The following is an 18,274-nucleotide window of genomic DNA, read 5'->3' as shown; positions in this document are numbered from 1 at the left end:
GGGAAGATGTAGAGCACAGGACAGCAGGGAAGATGGAGAGCACAGGACAGCAGGGAAGATGGAGAGCACAGGACAGCAGGGAAGATGGAGAGCACAGGACAGCAGGGAAGATGGAGAGCACAGGACAGCAGGGAAGATATAGGAGAGCACAGGACTGCAGGGAAGATAAAGAAGAGCACAGGACCGCAGGGAAGATGGAGAGCACAGGACAGCAGGGAAGATAAAGGAGAGCACAGGACAGCAGGGAAGATGGAGAGCACAGGACAGCAGGGTGGATAAAGGAGAGCACAGGATAGCAGGGAAGATGGAGAGCACAGTACAGCAGGGAAGATGGAGAGCAAAGGACAGCAGGGAATATGGAGAGCACAGGACCGCAGGGAAGATGGAGAGCACAGGACAGCAGGGAAGATAAAGGAGAGCACAGGATAGCAGGGAAGATGGAGAGCACAGGACCGCAGGGAAGATAAAGGAGAGCACAGGACAGCAGGGAAGATGGAGAGCACAGGACAGCAGGGTGGATAAAGGAGAGCACAGGATAGCAGGGAAGATGGAGAGCACAGTACAGCAGGGAAGATGGAGAGCACAGGACAGCAGGGAAGATGGAGAGCACAGGACAGCAGGGAAGATTGAGAGCACAGGACAGCAGGGAAGATGGAGAGCACAGGACAGCAGGGAAGATGGAGAGCACAGGACCGCAGGGAAGATGGAGAGCACAGGACCGCAGGGAAGATGGAGAGCACAGGACAGCAGGGAAGATGGAGAGCACAGGACAGCAAGGAAGATAAAGGAGAGCACAGGACAGCAGGGAAGATGGAGAGCACAGGACAGCAGGGAAGATGGAGAGCACAGGACAGCAGGGAAGATGGAGAGCACAGGACAGCAGGGAAGATAAAGGAGAGCACAGGACCGCAGGGAAGATGGAGAGCACAGGACAGCAGGGAAGATGGAGAGCACAGGACAGCAGGGAAGATAAAGGAGAGCACAGGACCGCAGGGAAGATGGAGAGCACAGGACAGCAGGGAAGATAAAGGAGAGCACCGGATAGCAGGGAAGATGTAGAGCACAGGACAGCAGGGAAGATGGAGAGCACAGGACAGCAGGGAAGATGGAGAGCACAGGACAGCAGGGAAGATGGAGAGCACAGGACAGCAGGGAAGATAAAGGAGAACACAGGACAGCAGGGAAGATAAAGGAGAGCACAGGACAGCAGGGAAGATAAAGGAGAGCACAGGACAGCAGGGTGGATAAAGGAGAGCACAGGATAGCAGGGAAGATGGAGAGCACAGTACAGCAGGGAAGATGGAGAGCACAGGACAGCAGGGAAGATAAAGGAGAGCACAGGATAGCAGGGAAGATGTAGAGCACAGGACAGCAGGGAAGATGGAGAGCACAGGACAGCAGGGAAGATGGAGAGCACAGGACAGCAGGGAAGATGGAGAGCACAGGACAGCAGGGAAGATAAAGGAGAACACAGGACAGCAGGGAAGATAAAGGAGAGCACAGGACAGCAGGGAAGATAAAGGAGAGCACAGGACAGCAGGGTGGATAAAGGAGAGCACAGGATAGCAGGGAAGATGGAGAGCACAGTACAGCAGGGAAGATGGAGAGCACAGGACAGCAGGGAAGATGTAGGAAAGCACAGGACAGCAGAGAAGATGGAGAGCACAGGACCACAGGGAACATGTAGGAGAGCACAGGACCAGAGGGAACATGTAGGAGAGCACAGGACAGCAGGGTGGATAAAGGAGAGCACAGGATAGCAGGGAAGATGGAGAGCACAATACAGCAGGGAAGATGGAGAGCACAGGACAGCAGGGAAGATGGAGATCAAAGGACAGCAGGGAAGATGGAGAGCACAGGACCGCAGGGAAGATGGAGAGCACAGGACAGCAGGGAAGATGGAGAGCACAGGACAGCAGGGAAGATGGAGAGCACAGGACAGCAGGGAAGATGGAGATCAAAGGACAGCAGGGAAGATGAAGAGCACAGGACCGCAGGGAAGATGGAGAGCACAGGACAGCAGGGAAGATGGAGAGCACAGGACAGCAGGGAAGATGGAGAGCACAGGACCGGAGGGAAGATGGAGAGCACAGGACAGCAGGGAAGATAAAGGAGAGCACAGGATAGCAGGGAAGATGTAGAGCAGCACAGGACAGCAGGGAAGATGGAGAGCACAGGACAGCAGGGAAGATAAAGGAGAACACAGGACAGCAGGGAAGATGGAGAGCACAGGACAGCAGGGAAGATAAAAGAGAGCACAGGACAGCAGGGTGGATAAAGGAGAGCACAGGATAGCAGGGAAGATGGAGAGCACAGTACAGCAGGGAAGATGGAGAGCAAAAGACAGCAGGGAAAATGGAGAGCACAGGACCGCAGGGAAGATAAAGGAAAGCACAGGATAGTAGGGAAGATTAAGGAGAGCACAGGACAGCAGGGAAGATAAAGGAGAGCACAGGACAGCAGGGTGGATAAAGGAGAGCACAGGATAGCAGGGAAGATGGAGAGCACAGTACAGCAGGGAAGATGGAGAGCAAAGGACAGCAGAGAAGATGGAGAGCACAGGACAGCAGGGAAGATGTAGGAAAGCACAGGACAGCAGAGAAGATGGAGAGCACAGGACCACAGGGAACATGTAGGAGAGCACAGGACCACAGGGAACATGTAGGAGAGCACAGGACAGCAGGGTGGATAAAGGAGAGCACAGGATAGCAGGGAAGATGGAGAGCACAATACAGCAGGGAAGATGGAGAGCACAGGACAGCAGGGAAGATGGAGATCAAAGGACAGCAGGGAAGATGGAGAGCACAGGACCGCAGGGAAGATGGAGAGCACAGGACAGCAGGGAAGATGGAGAGCACAGGACAGCAGGGAAGATGGAGAGCACAGGACAGCAGGGAAGATGGAGATCAAAGGACAGCAGGGAAGATGAAGAGCACAGGACCGCAGGGAAGATGGAGAGCACAGGACAGCAGGGAAGATGGAGAGCACAGGACAGCAGGGAAGATGGAGAGCACAGGACCGCAGGGAAGATGGAGAGCACAGGACAGCAGGGAAGATAAAGGAGAGCACAGGATAGCAGGGAAGATGTAGAGCAGCACAGGACAGCAGGGAAGATGGAGAGCACAGGACAGCAGGGAAGATGGAGAGCACAGGACAGCAGGGAAGATAAAGGAGAACACAGGACAGCAGGGAAGATGGAGAGCACAGGACAGCAGGGAAGATAAAAGAGAGCACAGGACAGCAGGGTGGATAAAGGAGAGCACAGGATAGCAGGGAAGATGGAGAGCACAGTACAGCAGGGAAGATGGAGAGCAAAAGACAGCAGGGAAAATGGAGAGCACAGGACCGCAGGGAAGATAAAGGAAAGCACAGGATAGTAGGGAAGATTAAGGAGAGCACAGGACAGCAGGGAAGATAAAGGAGAGCACAGGACAGCAGGGAAGATGGAGAGCACAGGACCGCAGGGAAGATGGAGAGCACAGGACATTAGGGAAGATGGAGAGCACAGGACAGCAGGGAAGATAAAGGAGAGCACAGGACAGCAGGAAAGATGGAGAGCACAGGACAGCAGGGAAGATGGAGAGGACAGGACAGCAGGGAAGATGGAGAGCACAGGACAGCAGGGAAGATATAGGAGAGCACAGGACCGCAGGGAAGATAAAGGAGAGCACAGGACCGCAGGGAAGATGGAGAGCACAGGACAGCAGGGAAGAAAAAGGAGAGCACAGGATAGCAGGGAAGATGGAGAGCACAGGACAGCAGGGAAGATGGAGAGCACAGGACAGCAGGGAAGATGGAGAGCACAGGACAGCAGGGAAGATGGAGAGCACAGGACAGCAGGGAAGATAAAGGAGAGCACAGGACCGCAGGGAAGATAAAGGAGAGCACAGGACCGCAGGGAAGATAAAGGAGAGCACAGGATAGCAGGGAAGATGGAGAGCACAGGACCGCAGGGAAGATAAAGGAGAGCACAGGACAGCAGGGAAGATGGAGAGCACAGGACAGCAGGGAAGATGTAGGAGAGCACAGGACAGCAGAGAAGATGGAGAGCACAGGACCACAGGGAACATGTAGGAGAGCACAGGACCACAGGGAACATGTAGGAGAGCACAGTACAGCAGGGAAGATGGAGAGCACAGGACAGCAGGGTGGATAAAGGAGAGCACAGGATAGCAGGGAAGATGGAGAGCACAGGACAGCAGGGAAGATGGAGAGCACAGGACAGCAGGGAAGATAAAGGAGAGCACAGGACCGCAGGGAAGATAAAGGAGAGCACAGGACCGCAGGGAAGATAAAGGAGAGCACAGGATAGCAGGGAAGATGGAGAGCACAGGACCGCAGGGAAGATAAAGGAGAGCACAGGACAGCAGGGAAGATGGAGAGCACAGGACAGCAGGGAAGATGTAGGAGAGCACAGGACAGCAGAGAAGATGGAGAGCACAGGACCACAGGGAACATGTAGGAGAGCACAGGACCACAGGGAACATGTAGGAGAGCACAGTACAGCAGGGAAGATGGAGAGCACAGGACAGCAGGGTGGATAAAGGAGAGCACAGGATAGCAGGGAAGATGGAGAGCACAGGACAGCAGGGAAGATGGAGAGCACAGGACCGCAGGGAAGATGGAGAGCACAGGACAGCAGGGAAGATAAAGGAGAGCACAGGACAGCAGGGAAGATGGAGAGCACAGGACCGCAGGGAAGATGGAGAGCACAGGACATTAGGGAAGATGGAGAGCACAGGACAGCAGGGAAGATAAAGGAGAGCACAGGACAGCAGGAAAGATGGAGAGCACAGGACAGCAGGGAAGATGGAGAGGACAGGACAGCAGGGAAGATGGAGAGCACAGGACAGCAGGGAAGATATAGGAGAGCACAGGACCGCAGGGAAGATAAAGGAGAGCACAGGACCGCAGGGAAGATGGAGAGCACAGGACAGCAGGAAAGAAAAAGGAGAGCACAGGATAGCAGGGAAGATGGAGAGCACAGGACAGCAGGGAAGATGGAGAGCACAGGACAGCAGGGAAGATGGAGAGCACAGGACAGCAGGGAAGATGGAGAGCACAGGACAGCAGGGAAGATAAAGGAGAGCACAGGACCGCAGGGAAGATAAAGGAGAGCACAGGACCGCAGGGAAGATAAAGGAGAGCACAGGATAGCAGGGAAGATGGAGAGCACAGGACCGCAGGGAAGATAAAGGAGAGCACAGGACAGCAGGGAAGATGGAGAGCACAGGACAGCAGGGAAGATGTAGGAGAGCACAGGACAGCAGAGAAGATGGAGAGCACAGGACCACAGGGAACATGTAGGAGAGCACAGGACCACAGGGAACATGTAGGAGAGCACAGTACAGCAGGGAAGATGGAGAGCACAGGACAGCAGGGTGGATAAAGGAGAGCACAGGATAGCAGGGAAGATGGAGAGCACAGGACAGCAGGGAAGATGGAGAGCACAGGACAGCAGGGAAGATGGAGAGCACAGGACCGCAGGGAAGATAGAGAGCACAGGACAGCAGGGAAGATGGAGAGCACAGGACAGCAGGGAAGATAAAGGAGAGCGAAGGACCGCAGGGAAGATGGAGAGCACAGGACAGCAGGGAAGATGGAAAGCACAGGACAGCAGGGAAGATGGAGAGCACAGGACAGCAGGGAAGATGGAGAGCACAGGACAGCAGGGTGGATAAAGGAGAGCACAGGATAGCAGGGAAGATGGAGAGCACAGTACAGCAGGGAAGATGGAGAGCACAGGACAGCAGGGAAGATGGAGAGCACAGGACAGCAAGCAAGATAAAGGAGAGCACAGGACCGCAGGGAAGATGGAGAGCACAGGACAGCAGGGAAGATGGAGAGCACAGGACAGCAGGGAAGATAAAGGAGAGCACAGGACCGCAGGGAAGATGGAGAGCACAGGACAGCAGGGAAGATGGAAAGCACAGGACAGCAGGGAAGATGGAGAGCACAGGACAGCAGGGAAGATAAAGGAGAACACAGGACAGCAGGGAAGATGGAGAGCACAGGACAGCAGGGAAGATAAAGGAGAGCACAGGACAGCAGGGTGGATAAAGGAGAGCACAGGATAGCAGGGAAGATGGAGAGCACAGTACAGCAGGGAAGATGGAGAGCAAAGGACAGCAGGGAAGATGGAGAGCACAGGACAGCAAGGAAGATGTAGGAAAGCACAGGACAGCAAAGAAGATGGAGAGCACAGGACCACAGGGAACATGTAGGAGAGCACAGGACCACAGGAACATGTAGGAGAGCACAGGACAGCAGGGAAGATGGAGAGCACAGGACAGCAGGGTGGATAAAGGAGAGCACAGGATAGCAGGGAAGATGGAGAGCACAGTACAGCAGGGAAGAGGGAGAGCAAAGGACAGCAGGAAAAATGGAGAGCACAGGGCCGCAGGGCAGATAAAGGAGAGCACAGGATAGTAGGGAAGATAAAGGAGAGCACAGGACAGCAGGGAAGATAAAGGAGAGCACAGGACAGCAGGGAAGATGGAGAGCACAGGACCGCAGGGAAGATGGAGAGCACAGGACAGCAGGGAAGATGGAGAGCACAGGACAGCAGGGAAAATAAAGGAGAGCACAGGACAGCAGGAAAGATGGAGAGCACAGGACAGCAGGGAAGATAAAGGAGAGCACAGGACAGCAGGAAAGATGGAGAGCACAGGACAGCAGGGAAGATGGAGAGCACAGGACAGCAGGGAAGATGGAGAGCACAGGACAGCAGGGAAGATATAGGAGAGCACAGGACCGCAGGGAAGATAAAGGAGAGCACAGGACCGCAGGGAAGATAAAGGAGAGCACAGGACCGCAGGGAAGATGGAGAGCACAGGACAGCAGGGAAGATAAAGGAGAGCACAGGATAGCAGGGAAGATGGAGAGCACAGGACCGCAGGGAAGATAAAGGAGAGCACAGGACAGCAGGGAAGATGGAGAGCACAGGACAGCAGGGTGGATAAAGGAGAGCACAGGATAGCAGGGAAGATGGAGAGCACAGTACAGCAGGGAAGATGGAGAGCACAGGACAGCAGGGAAGATAAAGGAGAGCACAGGACAGCAGGGAAGATTGAAAACACAGGACAGCAGGGAAGATGGAGAGCACAGGACAGCAGGGAAGATGGAGAGCATAGGACCGCAGGGAAGATGAAGGAGAGCACAGGACAGCAGGGAAGATGGAGAGCACAGGACAGCAGGGAAGATGGAGAGCACAGGACAGCAGGGAAGATAAAGGAGAACACAGGACAGCAGGGAAGATGGAGAGCTCAGGACAGCAGGGTGGATAAAGGAGATCACAGGATAGCAGGGAAGATGGAGAGCACAGTACAGCAGGGAAGATGGAGAGCAAAGGACAGCAGGGAAGATGGAGAGCACAGGACCGCAGGGAAGATAAAGGAGAGCACAGGATAGTAGGGAAGATAAAGGAGAGCACAGGACAGCAGGGAAGATGGAGAGCACAGGACCGCAGGGAAGCTGGAGAGCACAGGACAGCAGGGAAGATATAGGAGAGCACAGGACCGCAGGGAAGATAAAGGAGAGCACAGGACCGCAGGGAAGATGGAGAGCACAGGACAGCAGGGAAGATGGAGAGCACAGGACCGCAGGGAAGATGGAGAGCACAGGACAGCAGGGAAGATGGAGAGCACAGGACAGCAGGGAAGATGGAGAGCACAGGACAGCAGGGAAGATAAAGGAGAGCACAGTATAGCAGGGAAGATGGAGAGCACAGGACCGCAGGGAAGATAAAGGAGAGCACAGGAAAGCAGGGAAGATGGAGAGCACAGGACAGCAGGGTGGATAAAGGAGAGCACAGGATAGCAGGGAAGATGGAGAGCACAGTACAGCAGGGAAGATGGAGAGCACAGGACAGCAGGGAAGATAAAGGAGAGCACAGGTCAGCAGGGAAGATTGAGAACACAGGACAGCAGGGAAGATGGAGAGCACAGGACAGCAGGGAAGATGGAGAGCACAGGACCGCAGGGAAGATGGAGAGCATAGGACAGCAGGGAAGATTAAGGAGAGCACAGGACAGCAGGGAAGATGGAGAGCACAGGACAGCAGGGAAGATGGAGAGCACAGGACAGCAGGGAAGATAAAGGAGAACACAGGACAGCAGGGAAGATGGAGAGCTCAGGACAGCAGGGTGGATAAAGGAGAGCACAGGATAGCAGGGAAGATGGAGAGCACAGTACAGCAGGGAAGATGGAGAGCAAAGGACAGCAGGGAAGATAAAGGAGAGCACAGGATAGTAGGGAAGATAAAGGAGAGCACAGGACAGCAGGGAAGATGGAGAGCACAGGACTGCAGGGAAGCTGGAGAGCACAGGACAGCAGGGAAGATATAGGAGAGCACAGGACCGCAGGGAAGATAAAGGAGAGCACAGGACCGCAGGGAAGATGGAGAGCACAGGACAGCAGGGAAGATGGAGAGCACAGGACCGCAGGGAAGATGGAGAGCACAGGACAGCAGGGAAGATGGAGAGCACAGGACAGCAGGGAAGATGGAGAGCACAGGACAGCAGGGAAGATGGAGAGCACAGGACAGCAGGGAAGATATAGGAGAGCACAGGACCGCAGGGAAGATAAAGGAGAGCACAGGACCGCAGGGAAGATGGAGAGCACAGGACAGCAGGGAAGAAAAAGGAGAGCACAGGATAGCAGGGAAGATGGAGAGCACAGGACCGCAGGGAAGATAAAGGAGAGCACAGGACAGCAGGGAAGATGGAGAGCACAGGACAGCAGGGTGGATAAAGGAGAGCACAGGATAGCAGGGAAGATGGAGAGCACAGGACAGCAGGGAAGATGGAGAGCACAGGACAGCAGGGAAGATGGAGAGCAAAGGACAGCAGGGAAGATAAAGGAGAGCACAGGATAGTAGGGAAGATAAAGGAGAGCACAGGACAGCAGGGAAGATGGAGAGCATAGGACCGCAGGGAAGATAAAGGAGAGCACAGGACAGCAGGGAAGATAAAGGAGAGCACAGGACCGCAGGGAAGATGGAGAGCACAGGACAGCAGAAAAGATAAAGGAGAGCACAGGATAGCAGGGAAGATGGAGAGCACAGGACAGCAGGAAAGATAAAGGAGAGCACAGGACAGCAGGGAAGATGGAGAGCACAGGACAGCAGGGAAGATAAAGGAGAGCACAGGACCGCAGGGAAGATGGAGAGCACAGGACAGCAGGGAAGATGGAGAGCACAGGACCGCAGGGAAGATGGAGAGCACAGGACAGCAGGGAAGATATAGGAGAGCACAGGACAGCAGGGAAGATATAGGAGAGCACAGGGCAGCAGGGAAGATATAGGAGAGCACAGGACAGCAGGGAAGATGTAGGAGAGCACAGGACAGCAGAGAAGATGGAGAGCACAGGACCACAGGGAACATGTAGGAGAGCACAGGACAGCAGTGAAGATGGAGAGCACAGGACAGCAGGGAAGCTATAGGGGAGCACAGGAAAGCAGAGAAGCCATAGGAGAGCACAGGACAGCAAGGAAGCTATAGGATTGCACAGAACAGTAGGGAAGTTATAGTAGGAGAGCACAGCAGGGAAGCTGTAGGAGAGCACAGGACAGCAGGAAACCTATAGGAGAGCAAAGGACAGCAGGGAAGTTATAGGAGAGCACAGGACTGCAGGGAAGCTATAGGAGAGCACAGGACAGCAGGAAGAAATAGGAGAGCACAGGACAGCAGGGAAGATATTGGAGAGAGCACAGGACAGCAGGGAAGATATACGAGAGCACAGGACAACAGGAAAGCTATAGGAGAGCACAGGACAGCAGAGTAGCTACAGGAAAGCACAGGACAGCAGGGAAGATATAGGAGAGCACAGGGCAGCAGGGATGATATAGGAGAGCACAGCAGGGAAGATATAGGAAAGCACAGGGCAACAGAGAAGCTATAGGAAAAGACAGGACAGCAGGGAAGATTCAGGAGAGAGCACAGGACAGCAGGGAAGTTATAGGAGAGCACAGGACAACAGGAAAGCTATAGGGGAGCACAGGACAACAGGAAAGCTATAGGAGAGCACAGGACAACAGGAAAGCTATAGGAGAGCACAGGACAGCAGGGAAGATATAGGAGAGCACAGGAAAGCAGGGAAGATATAGGAGAGCACAGGACAGCAGTGAAGCTATAGGAAAGCACAGGACAGCAGAGAAGCTACATGAGAGCACAGGACAGCAGGGAAAATATAAGAGAGCACAGGACAGCATGGAAGATATAGGAAAACACAGGACAGCAGGGAAGATTTAGGATAGAACAGTACAGCAGGGAAGATTCAGGAGAGCACAGGACAGCAGGGAAGGTATAGGAGAGCACAGGACAACAGGAAAGCTATATGAGAGCACAGGACAACAGGAAAGCTATAGGAGAGCACAGGACAACAGGAAAGCTATAGGAGAGCACAGGACAACAGGAAAGCTATAGGAGAGCACAGGACAACAGGAAAGCTATAGGGGAGCACAGGACAACAGGAAAGCTATAGGAGAGCACAGGACAACAGGAAAGCTGTAGGAGAGCACAGCACAACAGGAAAGCTATAGGAGAGCACAGGACAACAGGAAAGCTATGGGAGAGCACAGCACAACAGGAAAGCTATAGGAGAGCACAGGACAGCAGGGAAAATATAGGAGAGCACAGGAAAGCAGGGAAGATATAGGAGAGCACAGGACAGCAGATAAGCTATAGGAAAGCACAGGACAGCAGAGAAGCTATATGAGAGCACAGGACAGCAGGGAAAATATAAGAGAGCACAGGAGAGCAGGGAAGATATAGGAGAGCACAGGACAGCAGGGAAGATATAGGAGAGCACAGGACATCAGGGAAGCTGTAGGACAGCACAGGACAGCAGGGAAGATATAGGAGAGCACAGCAGGGAAGATATAGGAGAGCACAGGATAACAGGAAAGCTGTAGGAGAGCACAGGACAGCAGGGAAGATAAAGGAGAGCACAGGACAGCAGGGAAGATGGAGAGCACAGGACAGCAGGGAAGATATAGGATAGCACAGCAGGGAAGATATAGGAGAGCACAGGATAACAGGAAAGCTGTAGGACAGCACAGGACAGCAGGGAAGCTGTAGGAGAGCACAGGACAGCAGGAAAGCTGTAGAAGAGCACAGGAGAGTAGGAAAGATATAGGAGAGCACAGGAGAGTAGGAAAGATATAGGAGACCACAGGACAGTAGGGAAGATATAGGAGAGCACAGGATAGCAGGGAAGATATAGGAGAGCACAGGACATCAGAGAAGATATAGGAGAGCACAGGACAGAAGGGAAGCTATAGAAGAGCACGGGATAGCAGGGAAGATATAGGAGAGCACAGGACATCAGAGAAGATATAGGAGAGCACAGGACATCAGGGAAGATATAGGAGAGCACAGGACAGAAGGGAAGCTATAGAAGAGCACAGGACAGCAGAGAAGATATAGGAGAAAACAGGACAGCAGAGAAGATATAGGAGAGCACAGGACATAAGGGAAGATATAGGAGAGCACAGGACAGCAGAGAAGATATAGGAGAGCACAGGACAGCAGAGAAGATATAGGAGAGCACAGGACAGCAGGGAAGATATAGGAGAGCACAGGACAGAAGGGAAGCTATAGAAGAGCACAGGACAGCAGAGAAGATATAGGAGAAAACAGGACAGCAGAGAAGATATAGGAGAGCACAGGACATAAGGGAAGATATAGGAGAGCACAGGACAGCAGAGAAGATATAGGAGAGCACAGGACAGCAGAGAAGATATAGGAGAACACAGGACAGCAGGGAAGATATAGGAGAGCACAGGACAGCAGAGAAGATATAGGAGAGCACAGGACAGCAGAGAAGATATAGGAGAACACAGGACAGCAGGGAAGATATAGGAGAGCACAGGACAGCAGAGAAGATATAGGAGAGCACAGGACAGCAGAGAAGATATAGGAGAACACAGGACAGCAGGGAAGCATAGGACAGCAACAAAGAATGAGTGGGCACTAATATCACCACAATCACCCCTATCCCTGTAGGTCCCCAAAAAAACAGTACTACTAAGACCACCACTATGACTGGCGCCACTTACCTCTCAGAAGATGAACAATCGTGTTTCCGATCATCACCATAACAGACTTGGTGCAGGTGATTCCGCTGCTGCCGCACGGCACGTTCTCAGCAGTTACGGTGAAGAGCCCATTGTTTTCTCTGGCCAGAACATACTGACAATCCCCCAGGAAGGTGAAGGAGCGTCCATCGAAGGTGATGTAATGCGGGTCCCCGGTGGCGGTGCAGATTCCGGCACATTTCTCATTGGTGCATTCCCAGCGCCGATTCTTACACACACTGTAAGAGAGAGGAAGCCAGGAGCATTATTATAGATATAGAAGACCAAATGTCCGGAGCTATATATGGTCCTGACCCAACCAACCTGACATCTGGGCATGACACCAACCAAGATCATCAGAGGAACCGGTACCAGTCTCTACATCCATCATCTTCCTCCTCTTACCTCCCTGGCCACCCTTGGCCACCTTTCCTGATGGTCTCCAGTTCTCTGAGCATGTTCTACTCTTTACTTCCAACTTGAGGCTCCCACAAGATCATGTCCCCCCCCCCCCCCATCCATAGAACCATGCCCCCCCCCATCCACAGAACCATGCCCCCCCCCCATCCACAGAACCATGCCCCCCCCCCATCCACAGAACCATGCCCCCCCCCCCATCCACAGAACCATGGCAGGAGTTCCCCTCGGATCTTAGAATTAACTTCTGCAGATAAGTGGTGGATTCTAATACTAGGAGACCTGATACTGCCCCCTAATGATCGTCAGCCGTGTGAGAAGTGATCCCTCTCCACTTATATAGATCCCAGGGATCTGCTCCAGATCAGGTTGTTTTGTGCTGAACCTCTGGGCCTGGACCAGTGGATGATCCTCCAGTCTTCAATGTCCCTGTCCGTCCCGCTCCCTATTCTATGGGCCACATGTGGAGTTTTTTTTAGGTTTTCTCACCAGGTGTTACAGTCTTTGGTAATGGTGTCATTTGTGTGGTAGAGTTTCCCATGGTGGTGGCAGGGACAGTCCTCGGGGGGAACACATTTGTCCATCTGTGACAACAACATTGGATATAATAAGGAGAAGAAGAGACAAATATTCATTCAATGAACACATCACTGCAAGGACAGAAACCGGCCATAACAATCAGTGTCATTTTCTGGAACATGAGGGACCATACCTGAGAGTGATCCCACCTAATAATGTAAACCCCTGTATAACACAAAGAGCTGTAAACTTCTGTATAACACTATGAGTGTACTTATAAAGTGGTTTTAAGGCTCAGTTAATGTGATATGCTGTAACCATGATAATCATGGGTTGTGTATGTGTAGGCCTGGCTGGTAGTAGCAACAGCAAGGGTGGCAGACTGGTGGGAATTGTAGTAGGCAGTGTATGGCAGGCAGTGGTGGACTGGTGAGAGAAGTAATATCCAGCGAACAGCAGGCAGTGGTGGACTGGTGGGAATTGTAGTAGGCAGTGTATGGCAGGCAGAGGTGGACTGGTGAGAGAAGTAATATCCAGCGAACAGCAGGCAGTGGTGGACTGGTGGGAATTGTAATAGGCAGTGTATGGCAGGCAGAGGTGGACTGGTGGGAGAAGTAATATCCAGCGAACAGCAGGCAGTGGTGGACTGGTGGGAATTGTAGTAGGCAGTGTATGGCAGGCAGTGGTGGACTGGTGAGAGAAGTAATATCCAGCGAACAGCAGGCAGTGGTGGACTGGTGGGAATTGTAATAGGCAGTGTATGGCAGGCAGAGGTGGACTGGTGGGAGAAGTAATATCCAGCGAACAGCAGGCAGTGGTGGACTGGTGGGAATTGTAGTAGGCAGTGTATGGCAGGCAGAGGTGGACTGGTGAGAGAAGTAATATCCAGCGAACAGCAGGCAGTGGTGGACTGGTGGGAATTGTAATAGGCAGTGTATGGCAGGCAGAGGTGGACTGGTGGGAGAAGTAATATCCAGCGAACAGCAGGCAGTGGTGGACTGGTGGGAATTGTAGTAGGCAGTGTATGGCAGGCAGAGGTGGACTGGTGAGAGAAGTAATATCCAGCGAACAGCAGGCAGTGGTGGACTGGTGGGAATTGTAGTAGGCAGTGTATGGCAGGCAGAGGTGGACTGGTGAGAGAAGTAATATCCAGCAAACAGCAGGCAGTGGTGGACTGGTGGGAATTGTAGTAGGCAGTGTATGGCAGGCAGAGGTGGACTGGTGAGAGAAGTAATATCCAGCGAACAGCAGGCAGTGGTGGACTGGTGGGAATTGTAGTAGGCAGTGTATGGCAGGCAGTGGTGGACTGGTGGGAGAAGTAATATCCAGCAAACAGCAGGCAGTGGTGGACTGGTGGGAATTGTAGTAGGCAGTGTATGGCAGGCAGAGGTGGACTGGTGGGAGAAGTAATATCCAGCGCACAGCAGGCAGTGGTGGACTGGTGGGAGAAGTAATATCCAGCGAACAGCAGGCAGTGGTGGACTGGTGGGAATTGTAGTAGTCAGCGTACAGCAGGCAGTGGTGGACTGGTGGGAGTTGTAGTAGGAAGTGTACAGCAGGGGCGATGTAGTACTGTCTAATCAGTGACATCTGGCACAGGAGGTATAAATTCATCACTATTCCATGCCTGGTTTGTTTTTAACAAACATTAATTTTTCCAAGTTGCTGGCTGACAATCTTGTTCGCTTCGGGGTGATGATGCCACCTTCTGAGCTCAACCCTCTCTAATAGGAATGAGTTTTTTTTTTTTTCTTAAAACAAGCAGGAAATTCTCTATAAATCAGTTTAACCCCCAAAAAACAGGTAAAATACAGGTCAGCCAACTGAACAATGCCTCTCTCAAATGGCTTTGCATTTTAGTGTGAAGGCTTTCTGGGATCATTAGTTCCACAGTGAGTTGTTATGTGCTCACTCATCTCTACTTACCAGGAAAACTGTTCCATCTGGGCACACACAACCATCACCACTATCCGAGCAGCTCTGGTTCTGCTCCAGGTTCTCACAGGTGAGAAGACACTCTCCGAATTTATAGACCAAGTCACCAGGGCAGAAAGCCACCTCTGGGCATCTGTTCTCTGTGCAGTTCCATAAACCATGCACACAGGTACTGGAAGAGAAGAAGAATCATGACATAACAGAGGAGAAGACCAGAAATCATGAGATAACAGAGAAGAAGACCAGAAATCATGAGATAACAGAAGAAAAGACCAGAAATCATGACATAACAGAGGAGAAGACCAGAAATCATGACATAACAGAGAAGACCAGAAATCATGAGATAACAGAGGAGAAAACCAAAAATCAAGAGACAACAGAAGAAAAGACCATAAATCATGACATAACCGAGGAGAAGACCAGAAATCATGACATAACCGAGGAGAAGACCAGAAATCATGAGATAACAGAGGAGATGACTAGAAATCATGAGATAACAGAGGAGATGACTAGGGATAATGAGATAACAGAGAAGCCAGACATAATGAGATAACAGAGGAGAAGACCAGAAATCATGAGATAATAGAGAAGACCAGAAATCATGATATAACAGAGGAGACGACCAGAAATCATTAGACAAAAGAGAAGGGGACCAGAAATCATGAGATAACAGAAGGGAAGACCAGAAATCATGAGATAAAAGAGGAGACCAGAAATCATGACATAACAGAGGAGACCAAAAATCATGAGATAACAGAGAACACCAGAAATCATGAGATAAACGAGAAGGCCAGAAATCATGAGATAACAGAGGAGACCAGAAATCATGAGATAACAGAGAAGACCAGAAATCATGAGATAAAAGAGAAGACCAGAAATCATGACATAACAGAGGAGACCAGAAATCATGAGATAACAGAGAAGGCCAGAAATCATGAGATAACAGAGAACACCAGAAATCATGAGATAAAAGAGAAGGCCAGAAATCATGAAATAACAGAGAACACCAGAAATCATGAGATAACAGAGAAGACCAGAAATCATGAGATAAAAGAGAAGACCAGAAATCATGAGATAACAGAGAAGACCAGAAATCATGAAATAACAGAGAAGATCAGAAATCATGAGATAACAGAGGAGACCAGAAATCATGAGATAACAGAGGAGACCAGAAATCATGAGATAACAGAGGAGACCAGAAATCATGAGATAACAGAGAAGATCAGAAATCATGAGATAACAGAGAAGACCAGAAATCATGAGATAAAAGAGAAGATCAGAAATCATGAGATAAAAGAGAAGACCAGAAATCATGAGATAACAGAGAAGACCAGAAATCATGAGATAACAGAGGAGACCAGAAATCATGAGATAACAGAGGAGACCAGAAATCATGAGATAACAGAGAAGACCAGAAATCATGAGATAACAGAGAAGACCAGAAATCATGAGATAAAAGAGAAGATCAGAAATCATGAGATAACAGAGGAGACCAGAAATCATGAGATAACAGAGAAGACCAGAAATCATGAGATAAAAGAGAAGACCAGAAATCATGAGATAAAAGAGAAGACCAGAAATCATGAGATAAAAGAGAAGGCCAGAAATCATGAGATAACAGAGAATACCAGAAATCATGAGATAACAGAGGAGACCAGAAATCATGAGATAACAGAGAAGACCAGAAATCATGAGATAAAAGAGAAGGCCAGAAATCATGAGATAACAGAGGAGAAAACCAAAAATCAAGAGACAACAGAAGAAAAGACCATAAATCATGACATAACCGAGGAGAAGACCAGAAATCATGACATAACCGAGGAGAAGACCAGAAATCATGAGATAACAGAGGAGATGACTAGAAATCATGAGATAACAGAGGAGATGACTAGGGATAATGAGATAACAGAGAAGCCAGACATAATGAGATAACAGAGGAGAAGACCAGAAATCATGAGATAATAGAGAAGACCAGAAATCATGATATAACAGAGGAGACGACCAGAAATCATTAGACAAAAGAGAAGGGGACCAGAAATCATGAGATAACAGAAGGGAAGACCAGAAATCATGAGATAAAAGAGGAGACCAGAAATCATGACATAACAGAGGAGACCAAAAATCATGAGATAACAGAGAACACCAGAAATCATGAGATAAACGAGAAGGCCAGAAATCATGAGATAACAGAGGAGACCAGAAATCATGAGATAACAGAGAAGACCAGAAATCATGAGATAAAAGAGAAGACCAGAAATCATGACATAACAGAGGAGACCAGAAATCATGAGATAACAGAGAAGGCCAGAAATCATGAGATAACAGAGAACACCAGAAATCATGAGATAAAAGAGAAGGCCAGAAATCATGAAATAACAGAGAACACCAGAAATCATGAGATAACAGAGAAGACCAGAAATCATGAGATAAAAGAGAAGACCAGAAATCATGAGATAACAGAGAAGACCAGAAATCATGAAATAACAGAGAAGATCAGAAATCATGAGATAACAGAGGAGACCAGAAATCATGAGATAACAGAGGAGACCAGAAATCATGAGATAACAGAGGAGACCAGAAATCATGAGATAACAGAGAAGATCAGAAATCATGAGATAACAGAGAAGACCAGAAATCATGAGATAAAAGAGAAGATCAGAAATCATGAGATAAAAGAGAAGACCAGAAATCATGAGATAACAGAGAAGACCAGAAATCATGAGATAACAGAGGAGACCAGAAATCATGAGATAACAGAGGAGACCAGAAATCATGAGATAACAGAGAAGACCAGAAATCATGAGATAACAGAGAAGACCAGAAATCATGAGATAAAAGAGAAGATCAGAAATCATGAGATAACAGAGGAGACCAGAAATCATGAGATAACAGAGAAGACCAGAAATCATGAGATAAAAGAGAAGACCAGAAATCATGAGATAAAAGAGAAGACCAGAAATCATGAGATAAAAGAGAAGGCCAGAAATCATGAGATAACAGAGAATACCAGAAATCATGAGATAACAGAGGAGACCAGAAATCATGAGATAACAGAGAAGACCAGAAATCATGAGATAAAAGAGAAGGCCAGAAATCATGAGATAACAGAGAATACCAGAAATCATGAGATAACAGAGGAGACCAGAAATCATGAGATAAAAGAGAAGGCCAGAAATCATGAGATAACAGAGAATACCAGAAATCATGAGATAACAGAGTAGACTCCATCTCAGAGTCATGAGAGACAATTAATCCTTTACATCCACACTACTGAGATATCCCTTAATAAGGGGGGACATTCCTCCAGCACCTTCTACTTTACAACATT

At 50.1% G+C, this 18,274-nt stretch overlaps 1 protein-coding gene across 1 annotated transcript in view; it reads right to left on the bottom strand.

Moving 5' to 3' along the window:
* The window catches only part of LOC130302431 (SCO-spondin-like), a gene marked incomplete at its 3' end in the record, with an annotated part of 101,999 nt that overhangs the window by 68,424 nt on the left and 15,301 nt on the right, over positions 1-18,274 (bottom strand). The window contains 3 exon segments of the mRNA XM_056551711.1: positions 12,058-12,314; positions 12,982-13,076; positions 14,938-15,118. Coding sequence (XP_056407686.1) covers positions 12,058-12,314; positions 12,982-13,076; positions 14,938-15,118 — 533 coding nt within the window.

Source organism: Hyla sarda, unplaced genomic scaffold (assembly GCF_029499605.1).
Source record: "Hyla sarda isolate aHylSar1 unplaced genomic scaffold, aHylSar1.hap1 scaffold_1166, whole genome shotgun sequence".
NCBI classification, from domain to species: Eukaryota; Metazoa; Chordata; class Amphibia; order Anura; family Hylidae; genus Hyla; species Hyla sarda.
The sequence above is the reverse complement of the archived record's forward strand: the minus strand, read 5'-3'. Positions and strand labels throughout refer to the sequence as shown.